The sequence below is a fragment of the Filicampus tigris genome, chromosome 8 (genome assembly GCF_054856515.1).
Source record: "Filicampus tigris isolate MCC_2025a chromosome 8, RoL_Ftig_1.0, whole genome shotgun sequence".
NCBI lineage: Eukaryota > Metazoa > Chordata > Actinopteri > Syngnathiformes > Syngnathidae > Filicampus > Filicampus tigris.
The window spans coordinates 12,299,466-12,312,555 of NC_141224.1; the positions used below are offsets into that span (position 1 = coordinate 12,299,466).

A 13,090-nucleotide genomic window follows, 5' to 3' on the forward strand; every position below is an offset into this window, starting at 1 on the left:
AACCCTTAGCTACATGCAGCCTCCTTCACAAAGCCCAACGTGCATTGATTGTGGTTGCTGTCTGCTTCTAGGAGGAAGATCTCAGCTGTGTAAGAGAACGATGGTCTGAGGCCTTAATCAAACGACGGGAGTACCTCGATGAACAAATCAAGAAGATTATAAACAAGCACGGTGAGTCGAAAACCGCATAAAAAAAAAGCCACCTTTTTTACTCAGTAGGACAGTTAAGAACACTTTGTCACAGTATGGTTTGAAAAGGTAAACCACATTCAATCCTGTGATGTAACAGTACAATTACTTTGTTACTGTTCTTGAAGGCAGCCCAAACATATTTTTTCCAAAATATGTTCTATGCAGGCCCAGTTGAAGTACGGCCTTCTGACTAATATTGCGTTTGTGGAATATAATTTAAGAAGCAAAATGCCCCCACTTTAAGCCATCTCAGGGGGCGGCCATTTTGTCACTTCTGTCGACTGAAGATGACATCGAAGTTGCTCAGGGATCAGATAACGACCAATCACAGCTCACCTGTATTCTGAAGCTGAGCCATGATTGGTCGTTATCTGAGCCCTGAGCAACTTCTATGTCATCTTCAAGCAACAGAATTGACAAAATGGCCGCCCCTTACAAACGGATGGATTTCTCATATTCCACGAACGCAATATTAATCAGAATGCCGTGTTTCGACTAGTGGACCTGCATAGAACATATTCTGGGAAAAAATATGTTTGGGTTGATCCCCACTTTAATAGTGTTCACATATCTGTACTTTGTTTTATTTTCATATTTCTGGCAACTTTCACTTTTACTCTACTACATTTCTCAAAATAAAATGTATACTTCCACTCTGATACATTTCCCCTAATAATCTTCATCACTCGTTATTACAAAATAAAATCAGACGCATTTGTTGACTTAATGCCTGAACCGCACTGCACAATGCGGAACTTAGTCATGCCTGAAGTGGCTCAGGCAGGGAATCCTGTAGGGGGGCGGTAAATCAGGAAATCGTAATATTGGCGCATGTCACTGCACTTCACTCGTTAGCCACCACACAAATCTTTACTACTGTGCACCACTGAAGTAAATTATCCAGCCATCAATTTTCTGTTGTAAACGAGATAAATAACAGTAAAATTCAACAAAAAAATCAAATTGACATTTACTCGAGTAATATTCTACAAGGTGGCCTTCACTTCAAGTTATTCCTTGTTACGCAACTTCAACTCAAGCCTTACTTTCAGGTGCTTTATACAAGACTGAGCACATGATTTGGGTTTCCACCACAGGGAGGAGTTAAACTAACATGTTGTACTTTTTAGTAATTGCAAGTTGGTGCCTTGCTTCCCTACAGAATGCCTTTTTCCCCTGGTACTTCGATTGTCTGAAGCTGGTTTTGAACCCTCAACTTCCCCAATGTCCCCGCTTAACCTTCCCACCTCTAAAAGTGGGGAGACCCGTGAGAAAGCTACATAAATAGTGTGAGCGCAGCATAGTGTAATATAACAATAAATTCAAGAAAAAAGAGGAGCACAACACAGTAAAAAGCCAAAAACTGGAGACATCCAGCATTAGTTGTGGCTTTTACCTAGAACAAAACAAGTGTTGTTTGTTTGTAAAAAGGTTTTTTTGTGTTTCTTCCCTCCATTGTCTTACATTTTAGTTGGCCACAGTACAGTTTGGAGCTGTAAATCCTGATCATGCTTGCATTTCGTCAGTCTCTTAAAATGATTACCTAAGTCATATTTTGACAAAAACAATTTTTTTCCCCTCTCCTCAGTATGCTGGCCAGTGGCCATCTCTGCTAAAACCAGCTACATCCTTAGTTAAACAAGTCATTCATTTCTACCACTGAAATGAAATGTTTAATAAATAGAATCTAATCAGATTTTGGGGGGTTTTCTGAAAAAAAAAACCCCGACTTGGGCCACATAGCAGCCTAAACGCAACTTTCTATCTAAATTCCTGGTATTTTTGAAATGCTGCTTTTTGTTTTCTTCTCCTTTCACTCCTTCATTCCATTGTGACACAGAAGTGACAATTGAGTGACCAAGCAGCGATCACGTCTAGCTCCACCCCACAAGCAAAACCGTATGGTACTTTTTGTACAGAACTCAACCAAACCTCAGTACTTGGTCAAATCAGGCCTTTAAGCACCACATCAGTGGGTACCCAAATGGAAAGTTGCTTTTTCGAAATGCAACTAGTGGAAGGAGAGCATTGCAGACCAAAGGACTACTGCATGTTTTTGACACACTCTGCACTCTCTTGCTTTTGGTCTCATAGTTTGTGATGGTGAGTTTCTCCTTCTCTCTCCATCCATCCAGAGAAGTCAGAGGAAGACGTTGAGCGTGAAGCCCGCCTGGTTGAACAATGGGTCGGCCTGACCGAGGAGAGAAACGCTGTGCTCGTACCCGCACCTGGAAGTGGCATCCCTGGAGCTCCTGCTGACTGGTATACAATCCGTAGTTTGTTCTACCGTATTTGTGGCCGATTCATTTCATTTGTTGCTTTGGCTTCAAATTTCTGCCTGTAGGAACGCGCCTGCCGGAATGGAAGCTCATACCCCAGTCCTCTTCCTTGATTTGAATGGTGAGTCAATCACATTCTTGAAATGAAGTTACAATCAGGAGCCACCACATTAACATAACTTGTGAAACAAACACAAGCTAATAGAGATAATATAACACATTGATCCTTGGTTAATTTAAAAGTTGACTAAATCTGACTAGTTGATGGATGAATGAGTGATTAGCACTGCATAGATGGGTCTGGTTCAATGGGAAATAAGTATGAGGAACTGAGCATTAGTGTCTTTGTGAAGACCATTTTTCATTCAGCTCTTGTATTATCTCTGGTTAGACTGTGCAGATATACTTAATGAGTGTATATTTTAGAATCTTAATATAGATGTGTTTTGTTCCACCAGCTGATAATCTGACAGTGAATGAGCAGCTGACGGGCCCACATGCTGCAGGCGTTAACTCTATCCTACCCAAGGAGCATGGAAGCCAGTTCTTCTATCTCCCCATCATCAAGCACAGCGAGGAGGAGGTGAGTCACTAATTTGCATTTACTGCCCTCCTGTGTTCAAACATAGAACTGTGCAGCTAACTTTATGGGGGCAGCGTGCATCTACTTTTACAGATCCCATGTGCACCTTTGAATTTTTAAAACACATTTCATGCGTTTTTCTTTTTTTCAGGTGTCAGCGGTGTGCTCCTGGGACTCATCCATCCATGATTCCGTACATCTCAATCGAGTCACGTCTCCTCACGAACGTATCTACCTGATCCTCAAAACCACAGTACAGCTTAGTCACCCTGCCTCAATGGAACTGGTGCTCCGCAAGAGGGTCGCCGTCAACATCTACAACAAGCAGGTTGGTGAGCGAGAAATGACGTTATGACGATTTATTGCGGGCTACACCATTCAATTGGCTGACCTAATTTAACTCTTCTTGTGCAGAGTTTCACGCAGAGTCTCAAAAGGAGAATGTCGCTTAAGAATATGCTTTACTCCTGTGGTGTGACCTATGAGATTGTTTCCAACATACCAAAGGTGCAACATATTCTCTATGTATTCTAATAATTGCACTGAAAGTCTTTTGAAATGAACCCCTTTTTCTCACTTTGCCATGTCAGGCCTCAGAGGAGCCAGAGGAGAGAGAGACGTTGGCCCTCATGGCTGCTCGTGCGGACAGCGAGGAGACTCAGGATGGAGAAACCTACATTGAGAAATACACTCGAGGAGTCCTGCAAGTGGAGAATATCCTCAGCTTGGAGAGGCTGCGACAGGTACAGTAGAGCCAGCTAATTACCAGCTAAACCAGTGATGGTTGAAATCTTTTCTCATTCATTCTGATGCATTCGGACAAATACAATGTATTTCATAATAATTAGCACAATATCTCAGTTATAATGATGTAATGAAAATAATACAATGAAATCATATAAACTGCATTTTAGGGATGCCACGGTATCACGATATGATATCACGTTATGAACCTCGCGATATGATACTTATCACGATATTGCGGGGGGTGGCGAGATATAAAAAGCTAGCTCACGATACTGTAAAAAAGAAGCTCATATTAAAAAACAACATCACAATATTTCAGTTTATGTACATAACAGCATTCACAAAGAAATAGGCTTGACCAGTCATGCGCTCCAATTGGCGATTAGCGTGGGACTAGGTGGGATCAAATTAAACTGCACTAATAAACTCACCACCAGAGGGTGCTGGAACTGCACAAATGGAAGACAACTTGGGCTTTTAAACAGATTTGCTGCTATAAATGTCATGACATGCGAGACGATATATTGTGGCAATTTTAACATCGCGATATCATGATATGCCGATATTGTGACTATTGTATATCCCCCCCCCATCCATTATTTAAACCACTTGCCCAATTCAACAAGCAGAACACAGCCAGACCCAAACCGGATGGCTGGATATGGTGGAGAACTACCCCTCTTACCCCAGTTCAAAGTCTCCAACATTCAGCTCAAAGTATAAATATATATTTTTCCACAGGCTGTGACAGTGAAGGAGGCACTGACCACTAAGGGAAGACATCTCAGAAGAAGCCTCAGCACACCAAATGTACAGCATGTAATGAGCACATTACTCTCACTCTTTCACGCAATGTGGATCACATGGAAATAATAGTGTTGACTTGTGGATAAAAAATTTTCCTGCTCTCCAGTCTTCCTGCAGTAAAACAGACCTGACTGGCTGTGAGGATGAAGACCGCAAAGTATGTGAGGTATGCTTTAACACTGTGTTGATCACATGTTTTATAGCTGTAGTCTGAGAATGCGCTTTGTTTAAAATGGCCACGTACCGCTCTCGGGAAATAAAATGCATGAGTGGCAGTGGATGTAAACAGAGTACAAAGCTGTGGAGTCGTTCTCGCTTTTTTTTTGGGGGGGGGGCTAATTTTCTGAGCTAATTTGATCTATATATTGGTTTCTAGGACCACTGTGATCATGTCGACAGCTGCAATCCTCAGGATATTTCGCTCTGCAGCACACCAGTGAAAAACAAGGAAGGGCCAGGTAATCACCATGAGAGAATTTGACAATGTGATAGCTATTTCTTGTTTGCATGTTGTAAACATTCCCAAAACATTCATGTTAGGTTAAAGGGGAAGTCAACCCAAACTATTTTTTTCAAGAATATGTTCTATGCAGGCCCACTATTTGTAACAAAGCATTTTGATAAATATTGCGTTTGCGGAATATGAGATAATCCACATGTTTTTAGCCATCTCAGGGTGTGGCCATTTTGTCACTTCTGTGGACTGAAAATGACATCACACCTGCTCAGGGCTCAGGTAACGACCAATCACGGCTCAGCTTTAGAAAACAGGCGAGCTGTGATTGGTCGTTACCTGAGCCCTGAGCAGTTATGATGTCATTTTCAGTCGACAGAAGTGACAAAATGGCCGCCCCCAGAGATATCTAAAAACGAGTGGACTAACTCTTATTCCAGAAACGCAATATTTATCAGAATGCCTTGTTTCAACTGGTGGGCTAGCATAGAACATATTCTTGAAAAAATATGTTTGGTTTGATTTCCGCTTTAATTGATAAGCTTTCACAGATGACATTTAGGAATTTCAGTGATTTCTTACCTCCATTTTCAGACACAATACTATTTTGACAAAAGTTTTTTGCTGCTTAACTCATATTCCACAAACGCAATATTGATCAGAATGCCGTCTTTCAACTAGTGGGCCTGCTGAGAACATATTCTTGAAAAAAATATGTTTGGGTTGATTTCCCTCTTTGAGTGAAGATGTTAATTGTCCACAAGTGCAGATGTGAGTATGAATAGTTGTCTATATGTGCCCTGCGAGTCGCTGGCAACCAGATTGTACGTCTCTCACCTCAAATTCAAATGGGCTAAATAATCTGTTTTGCACTTATTATTATACTGCGCTCAACACTATGTCACCTCCCGTCTCTGCACAGGGTCCGTTCCAGAGAGTCCTACATTCTTTAACTCCAGTCCCTTCAAGCTTCTATCCCCTCAGCCATCCAAGTTCCTCAAGTCTCTGCTGCCTGTCAAGGAGGAGAACAAGGTGAAGAAAGTCCTGGAGGCCCGCCCACTGCTGGAACAAGAGGCAAGAGCGAATGAGTTCATCATATTAGATGCCCATTGAATGTGATCCTCACGCCGTGCATGAATGTTTGTGTCACTCATATCAACAGACATTCCTCAAAGGTTGTGCATGCATTAATGACACTGCACTTCATCAGCATTTTTTTAGCCCCTTGTGCCCAATGCAAAACACTCAGGTTTTCTATAATTTTCCAACAGCTTGACTGCGACCACATTAAAACTACATGTCGGTTGCCCACACTTTTTGAATAATCACATATCTATATTCCAACCATCATAGCTAGCTACACTGCAAGCCGTTTATTGAAATGCATGCCACTAACTATGTAACTGACCTTGCCCAGCTCCATGCATGCTGGCATGCATGCAATGTGTTTGTCTATGTGTATGTGCGTGAAGTCTGTGCTGTTGTTCTGACCCATCCGCAGAGCATGCGCTCATGTGTGGACAGCCCTGCACTGCTCCCCCCTCCCTGCCCCTGGCGCAGACCTAGGGCAGGCAGCGAGGGCCACTGCAAGCCTTCCACCCCCACCTCCACCCCCACCTGCAGACAGCTCAGCCACACACTGCCACACGGTGCTGTAAGTGCTACACACGCCGCTCTTATTGGAAGGAAAAGTCACACGGTCACGGTACGGCAAGAGCCATCAGATTGCTTTGAAAGGCTTACACTTCAATGAGGGAGGAATCGAACCAACTCCCGTTGTATTCCAAAAGCTGAAAACTATTTGTGTGATTCAATTTCAAGAGTACGCAAAGAAAAAAAGTGTTGATTACCTCATCAATGATCAATTGGAATCTGGGGAAACATGAACAGGTTGTACCCAATTCCGAATTAGAGCCGGCTTCTGATTTTTTTTTTCTTCTCCCGTTTATTTCATGCCTTGTGGTTGGCGACCAGTCTAGGGTGTTCAACGCCCCTCTTCCAAAGTCAGCTGGCATAGGCTCCAGCTGACCCGCAGCCCTAAGTAGGACAAGTGATATAGAAAATAAATGGATGTGTATTTACATCTTCCCAAGGGATCTACAAAATAATGCAAAATAACTGTGTTTGTATTATTTTAATTTTTTTACAATCCAACACAGACATTACTACGATTACAACTACTATACAGACAACAGCGATCCTCTTCCTTATTTAATGGACAATATGGAGTAGATTTGATTTAGCATGGATATTTGTGTGAGTGTATCCATTCATTCATTCATCCATTTTCAGTGTCAGCTCTTCAAACCACTCCACTAGCAATTCCACGTTTGCGTCATTGATGACGTACGACCGGATCCATCCAATCTGTCTGTTTCCACAGCAATCACACTGACAGATTGAGATCTGACATTTACCGTTAATGATTGAGGCCTGATTACAACATGAGGATAACCAATTTCATGCATTTCGGATGATATCCAAAGATTTAGCAAAATAATCTAATTGCAAATTTTTTGGGCTGGGGGGGCGGGGAATTGTGATTTGATAAGCAATTATTTTTTTCAAGGTCCTGTTCCTGTGTATCTTTTAACAAACACAAGCAAGGCAATGAACCACTAATTAATATGAAAGAAAAGTTGTTTTTTTTATATGCTTCAATTAGTTGTTAACTTCCTAAACACTGCCTTTCAGTCTTTTAAGCGTTCACTATGACAACTTCACACAATTCTACCAAGCAAGTGTGGCATAAACATAAATCATCTAAATTTTCATGAAACAACATATGCTATATAAATATATAAATAAATAGATCCCCAGATTGCAGCCTTGGCGATTTGAATATTGATTTCTCCCACATTGTGAGGTCAATTTGTATTCAATTAATTTTCAAACCCCAATCCAAACTGACCCACATCTGAGAGAAGAAAAAAAATCAGACCATACAGTGTCAATGCAGCCGAGGGAGAAATATATCATGCAATTTTGAACGTGAAGAAAAATGTGCAATATCACCGCAACAGACACAAGCCATCAACTTTCATGTTGCATGATCGCATTCTGCCCTCATTAACTGTTGGAGTAGTGTTGTAATAAAAGGGGAGGTTTGCTTCACACAGCTAATGTCTGCTGGTGTTGAACAGCAGGAGTCTGATGAGGAGGAGACTGCAGTGGACATGTCTCTCAATCTGGACCAAGTCCTTCAGGACCACGGCGGCGACTTCCAGGCATACATCCCGGAGAACTTTGCAAACTTTGACACCTACAACGCCGCCTTGGAGAGCCGCGCCGATTTGAAGGAGCCGAAGGAGGTGTCTCGTAGCCCCACCACAAGTAGCTGCACCAGCGGTTACTTTTCCCACAGCGCTTCCAACGCCACGCTGTCCGACCTGCCTTTCAGTTCCAGTGAGAGTTCTGATCATCTCAGCTGCACCTCCAGAGATTCCCCAGACGCCCTCGGTTGTCATGCCGGGAGGGGTTACACACAAATTAAAGGTGTTCCCGCTGGAAGTGAAGACCAGCAGCTGCTCACCCCCACTACTTCTTTACCTGTCAGCGTTCCTTGTGGAAAGCAGAGAACGTTTCCTCTGCCTCAAAACTGCAATCTCAGTTGCAGTCAGGAGTTCACTGACTTCAAAGGGGCGGATGACACTATTGCAGAAAAGGATTTGGATGATGATTTTACAGAGGGATGGAAGCAAGGCGGTGTTGAGATCGCCACGCCACTGAAGACGACTAACAAGACAGAAACGTGTGACTCTTCTGTTGTTACTTGTATGATGAACAATTCCGACAACGCTTCGGCCGCTTTACACAAATATTCTGTTTCGACTGACACTGTAATTTGCACCATCGCCCCATCTCCAAACTCAGTTATCACCTCTACGTCACCGTCCGCTGTTAGAGCCCTGTCCAAAGCCCCGCCTCTCAGAGGAGGAGACCCTCCCATCCGCGAGCCAGCGCAGGGAGACGTGCCCCTCGGGAGCCCCTGTCCCAGCCCCAACGCCAGCAGCACGGAGCCCTCGGGTGACTCCAGCGGGGATGAGAGCACCCCAGTCGCCCAGCTCCCCGATTGGATGGCGCCCGGGGAGCTGGTGTGGGTGGGGAAGAGGCGAGGAATGGTCCACTACGTTGGAGGGGTGGAGTTCGCCAAAGGCATTTGGGTTGGTGTCAAACTGGACCTGGCAGTGGGTGAGTTCATTGGAAATGTAACTAAGGAAATACTGCACAATAGTTTCATCGATTTACATATATGAAGATTTTATCCACTAGAGGGAGCTGTTTGTTTTGACTACAAGGGCAGGGGTGCCTTGAGCTAAAAGTTTAATTCATTCTTCGACCACGCTAGTTACTCAAAACACACACTTTTAAAATCATCTTTCCCCTTTAGAAGAAATGCCATGAATCTGTTTCTGCTTCCCAAAAACATTTTTTAAAAGTGCTTTTTAATAAGAAAAATATCTCTGAATAATTTCAATATTATATGTAATTAAAGTCATACAATTATAATAATTTTGCTTGTGTGGGTTTACTCCGGCTTCCTCTCATGTACCAAAAACGTCCATGTTAGGTTAACTGAACAGTTATCTTCAGAATAAAGATTATGGGGAAATTAATCAGATTAGGTTATGCCTGATTAAGAAGTTTGTCCTCATACGTTTGGCCATATATTGTAAATAAAATCTTCATTTGGATTACTGAGTTAAGACAGTTATGACGTTTCAATGTTTTTAATATTGCTCAATATTTTGTACCCTCATTCAGGTAAGCACAATGGTACAGTCCAGGGTAGAGTGTACTTCCGATGTCCTCCAGGCCACGGCGTGTTCGTGAAGCCGTCTCGTCTGACCAGAGGTCCGCCCTCCATGGACACAGAACCAACCACTCTCTTCAGATAAGACAAAGACACAGACTGGGCCACTGCTTGACTTTTTTGGCCAAGATTCTGATGTGGACTTTTTTTTGGCTTTTACTTGTTCTTGAAGCTAATCACTGAATATGCACATGCTCATTATGCACATATTTTTCCATATGGGTCTATTTTTAAGGGGAAATGCATAACTGGGAGTCCATATGGAAATATTAGCCACTTCAATTTTCTTAAGAAAGCATATTTTTGTATGTTGTCATAATCCCCTGAAGATCATATGATGATTAATCTGGGATATGAAGATTAAGAATGTACTACTGTCAATAATAGGCCTTGATATTTTCATTGATGTGTTGTCAGGGGCAACCAAAGAATTTCATATCTGCTGTTAGTTCCGTTGCAAAAGTGTGGAAACTTTCCATGGGAACTTCAACTAAGGAATTTTGGAAATATTTTATGAGAACTAATGGCAGTTAACTGGAAATTTTGTCTTAATTAACAAGCATAAAAGTGAACATTCTGAAGTAGGTATACAGGTAAATTAATGTAAATTTTTCTAACCTTTTTTTTTTACTTTTTCATCTAACTGTAAAAAAATTGCCTTTTTTTTTTTTTTTTTAACCTAGACTATGGTTTTATCCAACGGCATTTAAATTCTGTATTCCTTCCTATGAATTCCACTTATTTCCCCTGGAAAGTTTCCATCTTAAGAAATAACCCGTATTTTCCATACCAAGTTCTATGTCATGTTTTCTAACAATACTGTATTTAGAAGAACACAGAATATACAGTATATTTGTGTGTATATGTGTAAAGTTTAGTGCCATGACTCTATATACGGATTAATTCCACATATCCTCAAGATCAACAAGAAAACCTGCATTGCCTTCACTTTGTGACTCTTGAATTATCCTGTTGAAGTACTGTAACACTGTGGATCGAACAATCCCCATCCAGCATGAGAATCGTGCTGTTTGAACGCTTGCACTGGAAAGGATCCTCAGAGGCGGTCAGGACGGTCTTCCCTACCGAACTGAGCGTGCGAGTTCTCACACTTTCAACTGAGAGGACGCTTAAGCCGGATGCTGTCTCCTCTGTATGAAGACTTTATCGACTCTGTTCAGCACTTGGATATGTGGATTTTATAGGCTTTATCCAGAATTTGGATACGATGCCTTATGTCCCTGCCTCCATAAAGGTGGACACCTAACCTTAAAAAAAAGTGTGTGTACCTGTGACAATGTGTGTCTATTATGATGACGCCCAATTGGCTCGACTGATGTGCATTTTATTACTTTTTTTTTTTTTTTTTTTACTTGTGTGTCCATGTGAAATGTATATGCTGACTGACTGATACATAATACCACATTATTAGCAGGTACTCAATAATGCATTATGTCCTATTTAGGATCGAATAACAGTGTGATAAACGGTGTCACATTACAGAAAGGATGTTCTGTATGAACGTGGCGAACTGCAGACAAGAAAGTTGTGATGCATCTATATATAATGTATATGTTCAAGTTGTAAATCGACGATCTTTCCCTTCAGCTGCTCTCCTTTGCGGGGATGTAAATACAAGTTGTTCTTTTTCCCAATAGTATTTACGCTATTATAATGTACAGATTTGTATTTATGATGTATCGCTAAAAGTGTTTTAATTGGTACAAGAATGTTCTAGAATAGAACATTTACAATCAAACCACTGTGTTGACTTTTCTGTTGAATTGACTAACATTTGTGCTTTTGAGCATTAGTATTTCAGATTCATATAGTCGCTGTCAAATGAAAAGCATGTACTGTACCTCCAAATTGTTTTTTAATATGAAACATAAAATAATTTGTGAACAAATAGTTTTTTTGTTTTTGTTTTGTTTTGTTAGATAAAAAGTACCAATATTTGTTGATGCACGCTGTTATTATTAGACAATTGGACAGTAACTCCATCTTCCCTGCACATTTTTGTTTTGCTGAAATTTAAAACTTTAAAAGTAACATTTGCTTATGTCTCTGTCCAATGAACAGCATGCACCTCCAAATATGTTTTAAATACCAAACATAAACAAAACAATGTATCAATTTAATAAACACTTTTTAGATAAAAGCGCGCTTTTCATGAAACAGTGACAGTGATGATGAATAATGTGACACTTTTTGTACTGCATTGCAGCGCCATCTTGACTGCCTGCATTTTCCCATTAATGAAAATTCTAACTTAAAAAGCTACATTTATATTTTTCTATTTTCTTACCTGTCTTGTTGAAAGGTCTGTTTTGTTCTTTCGCATGTTGCTGTGTATTTTCTCTCAAGCTAGCATCTAAACAAGGCACAATCCAAACCTTACTTTTAAACGTCACGCTGTGCAAACAAGCATAACAGTGAATACATTTGTACAAAAGCGCAACTATTGCCACAGAGGGCACACAGGTCATGTGTGGTGATTTTTTTTTTTTAAACAAGACATAATTTAAGTTGTCATATAGGGAAAGCACAGGTGTGGTGCCTAACATTAACAATGACTATTCTATTTGGGTGTCCCTGCAGTGTGCTATGACACTGTGACAGCAGTGGTGCCTTTTTAGTGTGCACACCTGTGCTTTTGCCTGTGTGACCTTTCCATATGTCCTCATGCACTAACACAGAGACACACATTACACGTATAAAACATGATACAGCTGGTATTTGTAGCCTGTATAAATCTAAATTTGGCTATTATTGAAGTTGAATCCCTTCACTGGAGTTTTGGCTGCAGGTTTAAAAATGGCATTCACATGAAACAGTGGAAGTAGTCTAACAATAGATCTAAATAAATTGGGCATTTTTTTAATGTATTGCCAAAATTATTTGATAAACCCATTTCACCTTAAAACCTTAAACCCTAACATTATAAAAATGTCGAAAGTTTAAATCCCATCCATCCATCCATCCATTATCCGAGCCATTTGTTCTGTAATTCCAAACTATTTCAAATTCTTAAGTAGGGAAGGGCAAATTTATGTATAGTCTACTTCATACATAAAACAATGCATCATATCAACCTGATTTAAAAAGGATGCAGTGCATTGCAGTCTATTGTACAGGACAATAATATGCACAACATGGCATTATAAGAAATGTTAAAGTGAGGACAGAATGCTTCAGTTTTGCATATACGTATA

The 13,090-nt window shown here is 40.9% G+C and overlaps 1 protein-coding gene across 6 annotated transcripts in view; it reads left to right on the forward strand.

Annotated features, from left to right (window-relative positions):
• kif13a (kinesin family member 13A) overlaps positions 1-11,786 on the forward strand; it is a 47,607-nt gene extending 35,821 nt beyond the window's left edge. For 3 of the 6 annotated variants that reach the window (XM_086038021.1, XM_086038026.1, XM_086038023.1), the window contains 14 exons: positions 72-171; positions 2,328-2,454; positions 2,537-2,592; positions 2,930-3,054; positions 3,206-3,382; positions 3,469-3,561; positions 3,645-3,797; positions 4,543-4,620; positions 4,715-4,774; positions 4,985-5,066; positions 5,985-6,136; positions 6,564-6,716; positions 8,206-9,253; positions 9,827-11,786. In XM_086038021.1, the coding sequence (XP_085894147.1) occupies positions 72-171; positions 2,328-2,454; positions 2,537-2,592; positions 2,930-3,054; positions 3,206-3,382; positions 3,469-3,561; positions 3,645-3,797; positions 4,543-4,620; positions 4,715-4,774; positions 4,985-5,066; positions 5,985-6,136; positions 6,564-6,716; positions 8,206-9,253; positions 9,827-9,960 (2,538 nt within the window). In that variant the 3' untranslated portion in view covers positions 9,961-11,786. The remainder of the gene's footprint in view (positions 1-71; positions 172-2,327; positions 2,455-2,536; positions 2,593-2,929; positions 3,055-3,205; positions 3,383-3,468; positions 3,562-3,644; positions 3,798-4,542; positions 4,621-4,714; positions 4,775-4,984; positions 5,067-5,984; positions 6,137-6,563; positions 6,717-8,205; positions 9,254-9,826) is intronic. The other 3 variants (XM_086038022.1, XM_086038024.1, XM_086038027.1) reach the window with 3 other exon arrangements.
• The last annotated feature ends 1,304 nt before the right edge of the window (positions 11,787-13,090 follow it).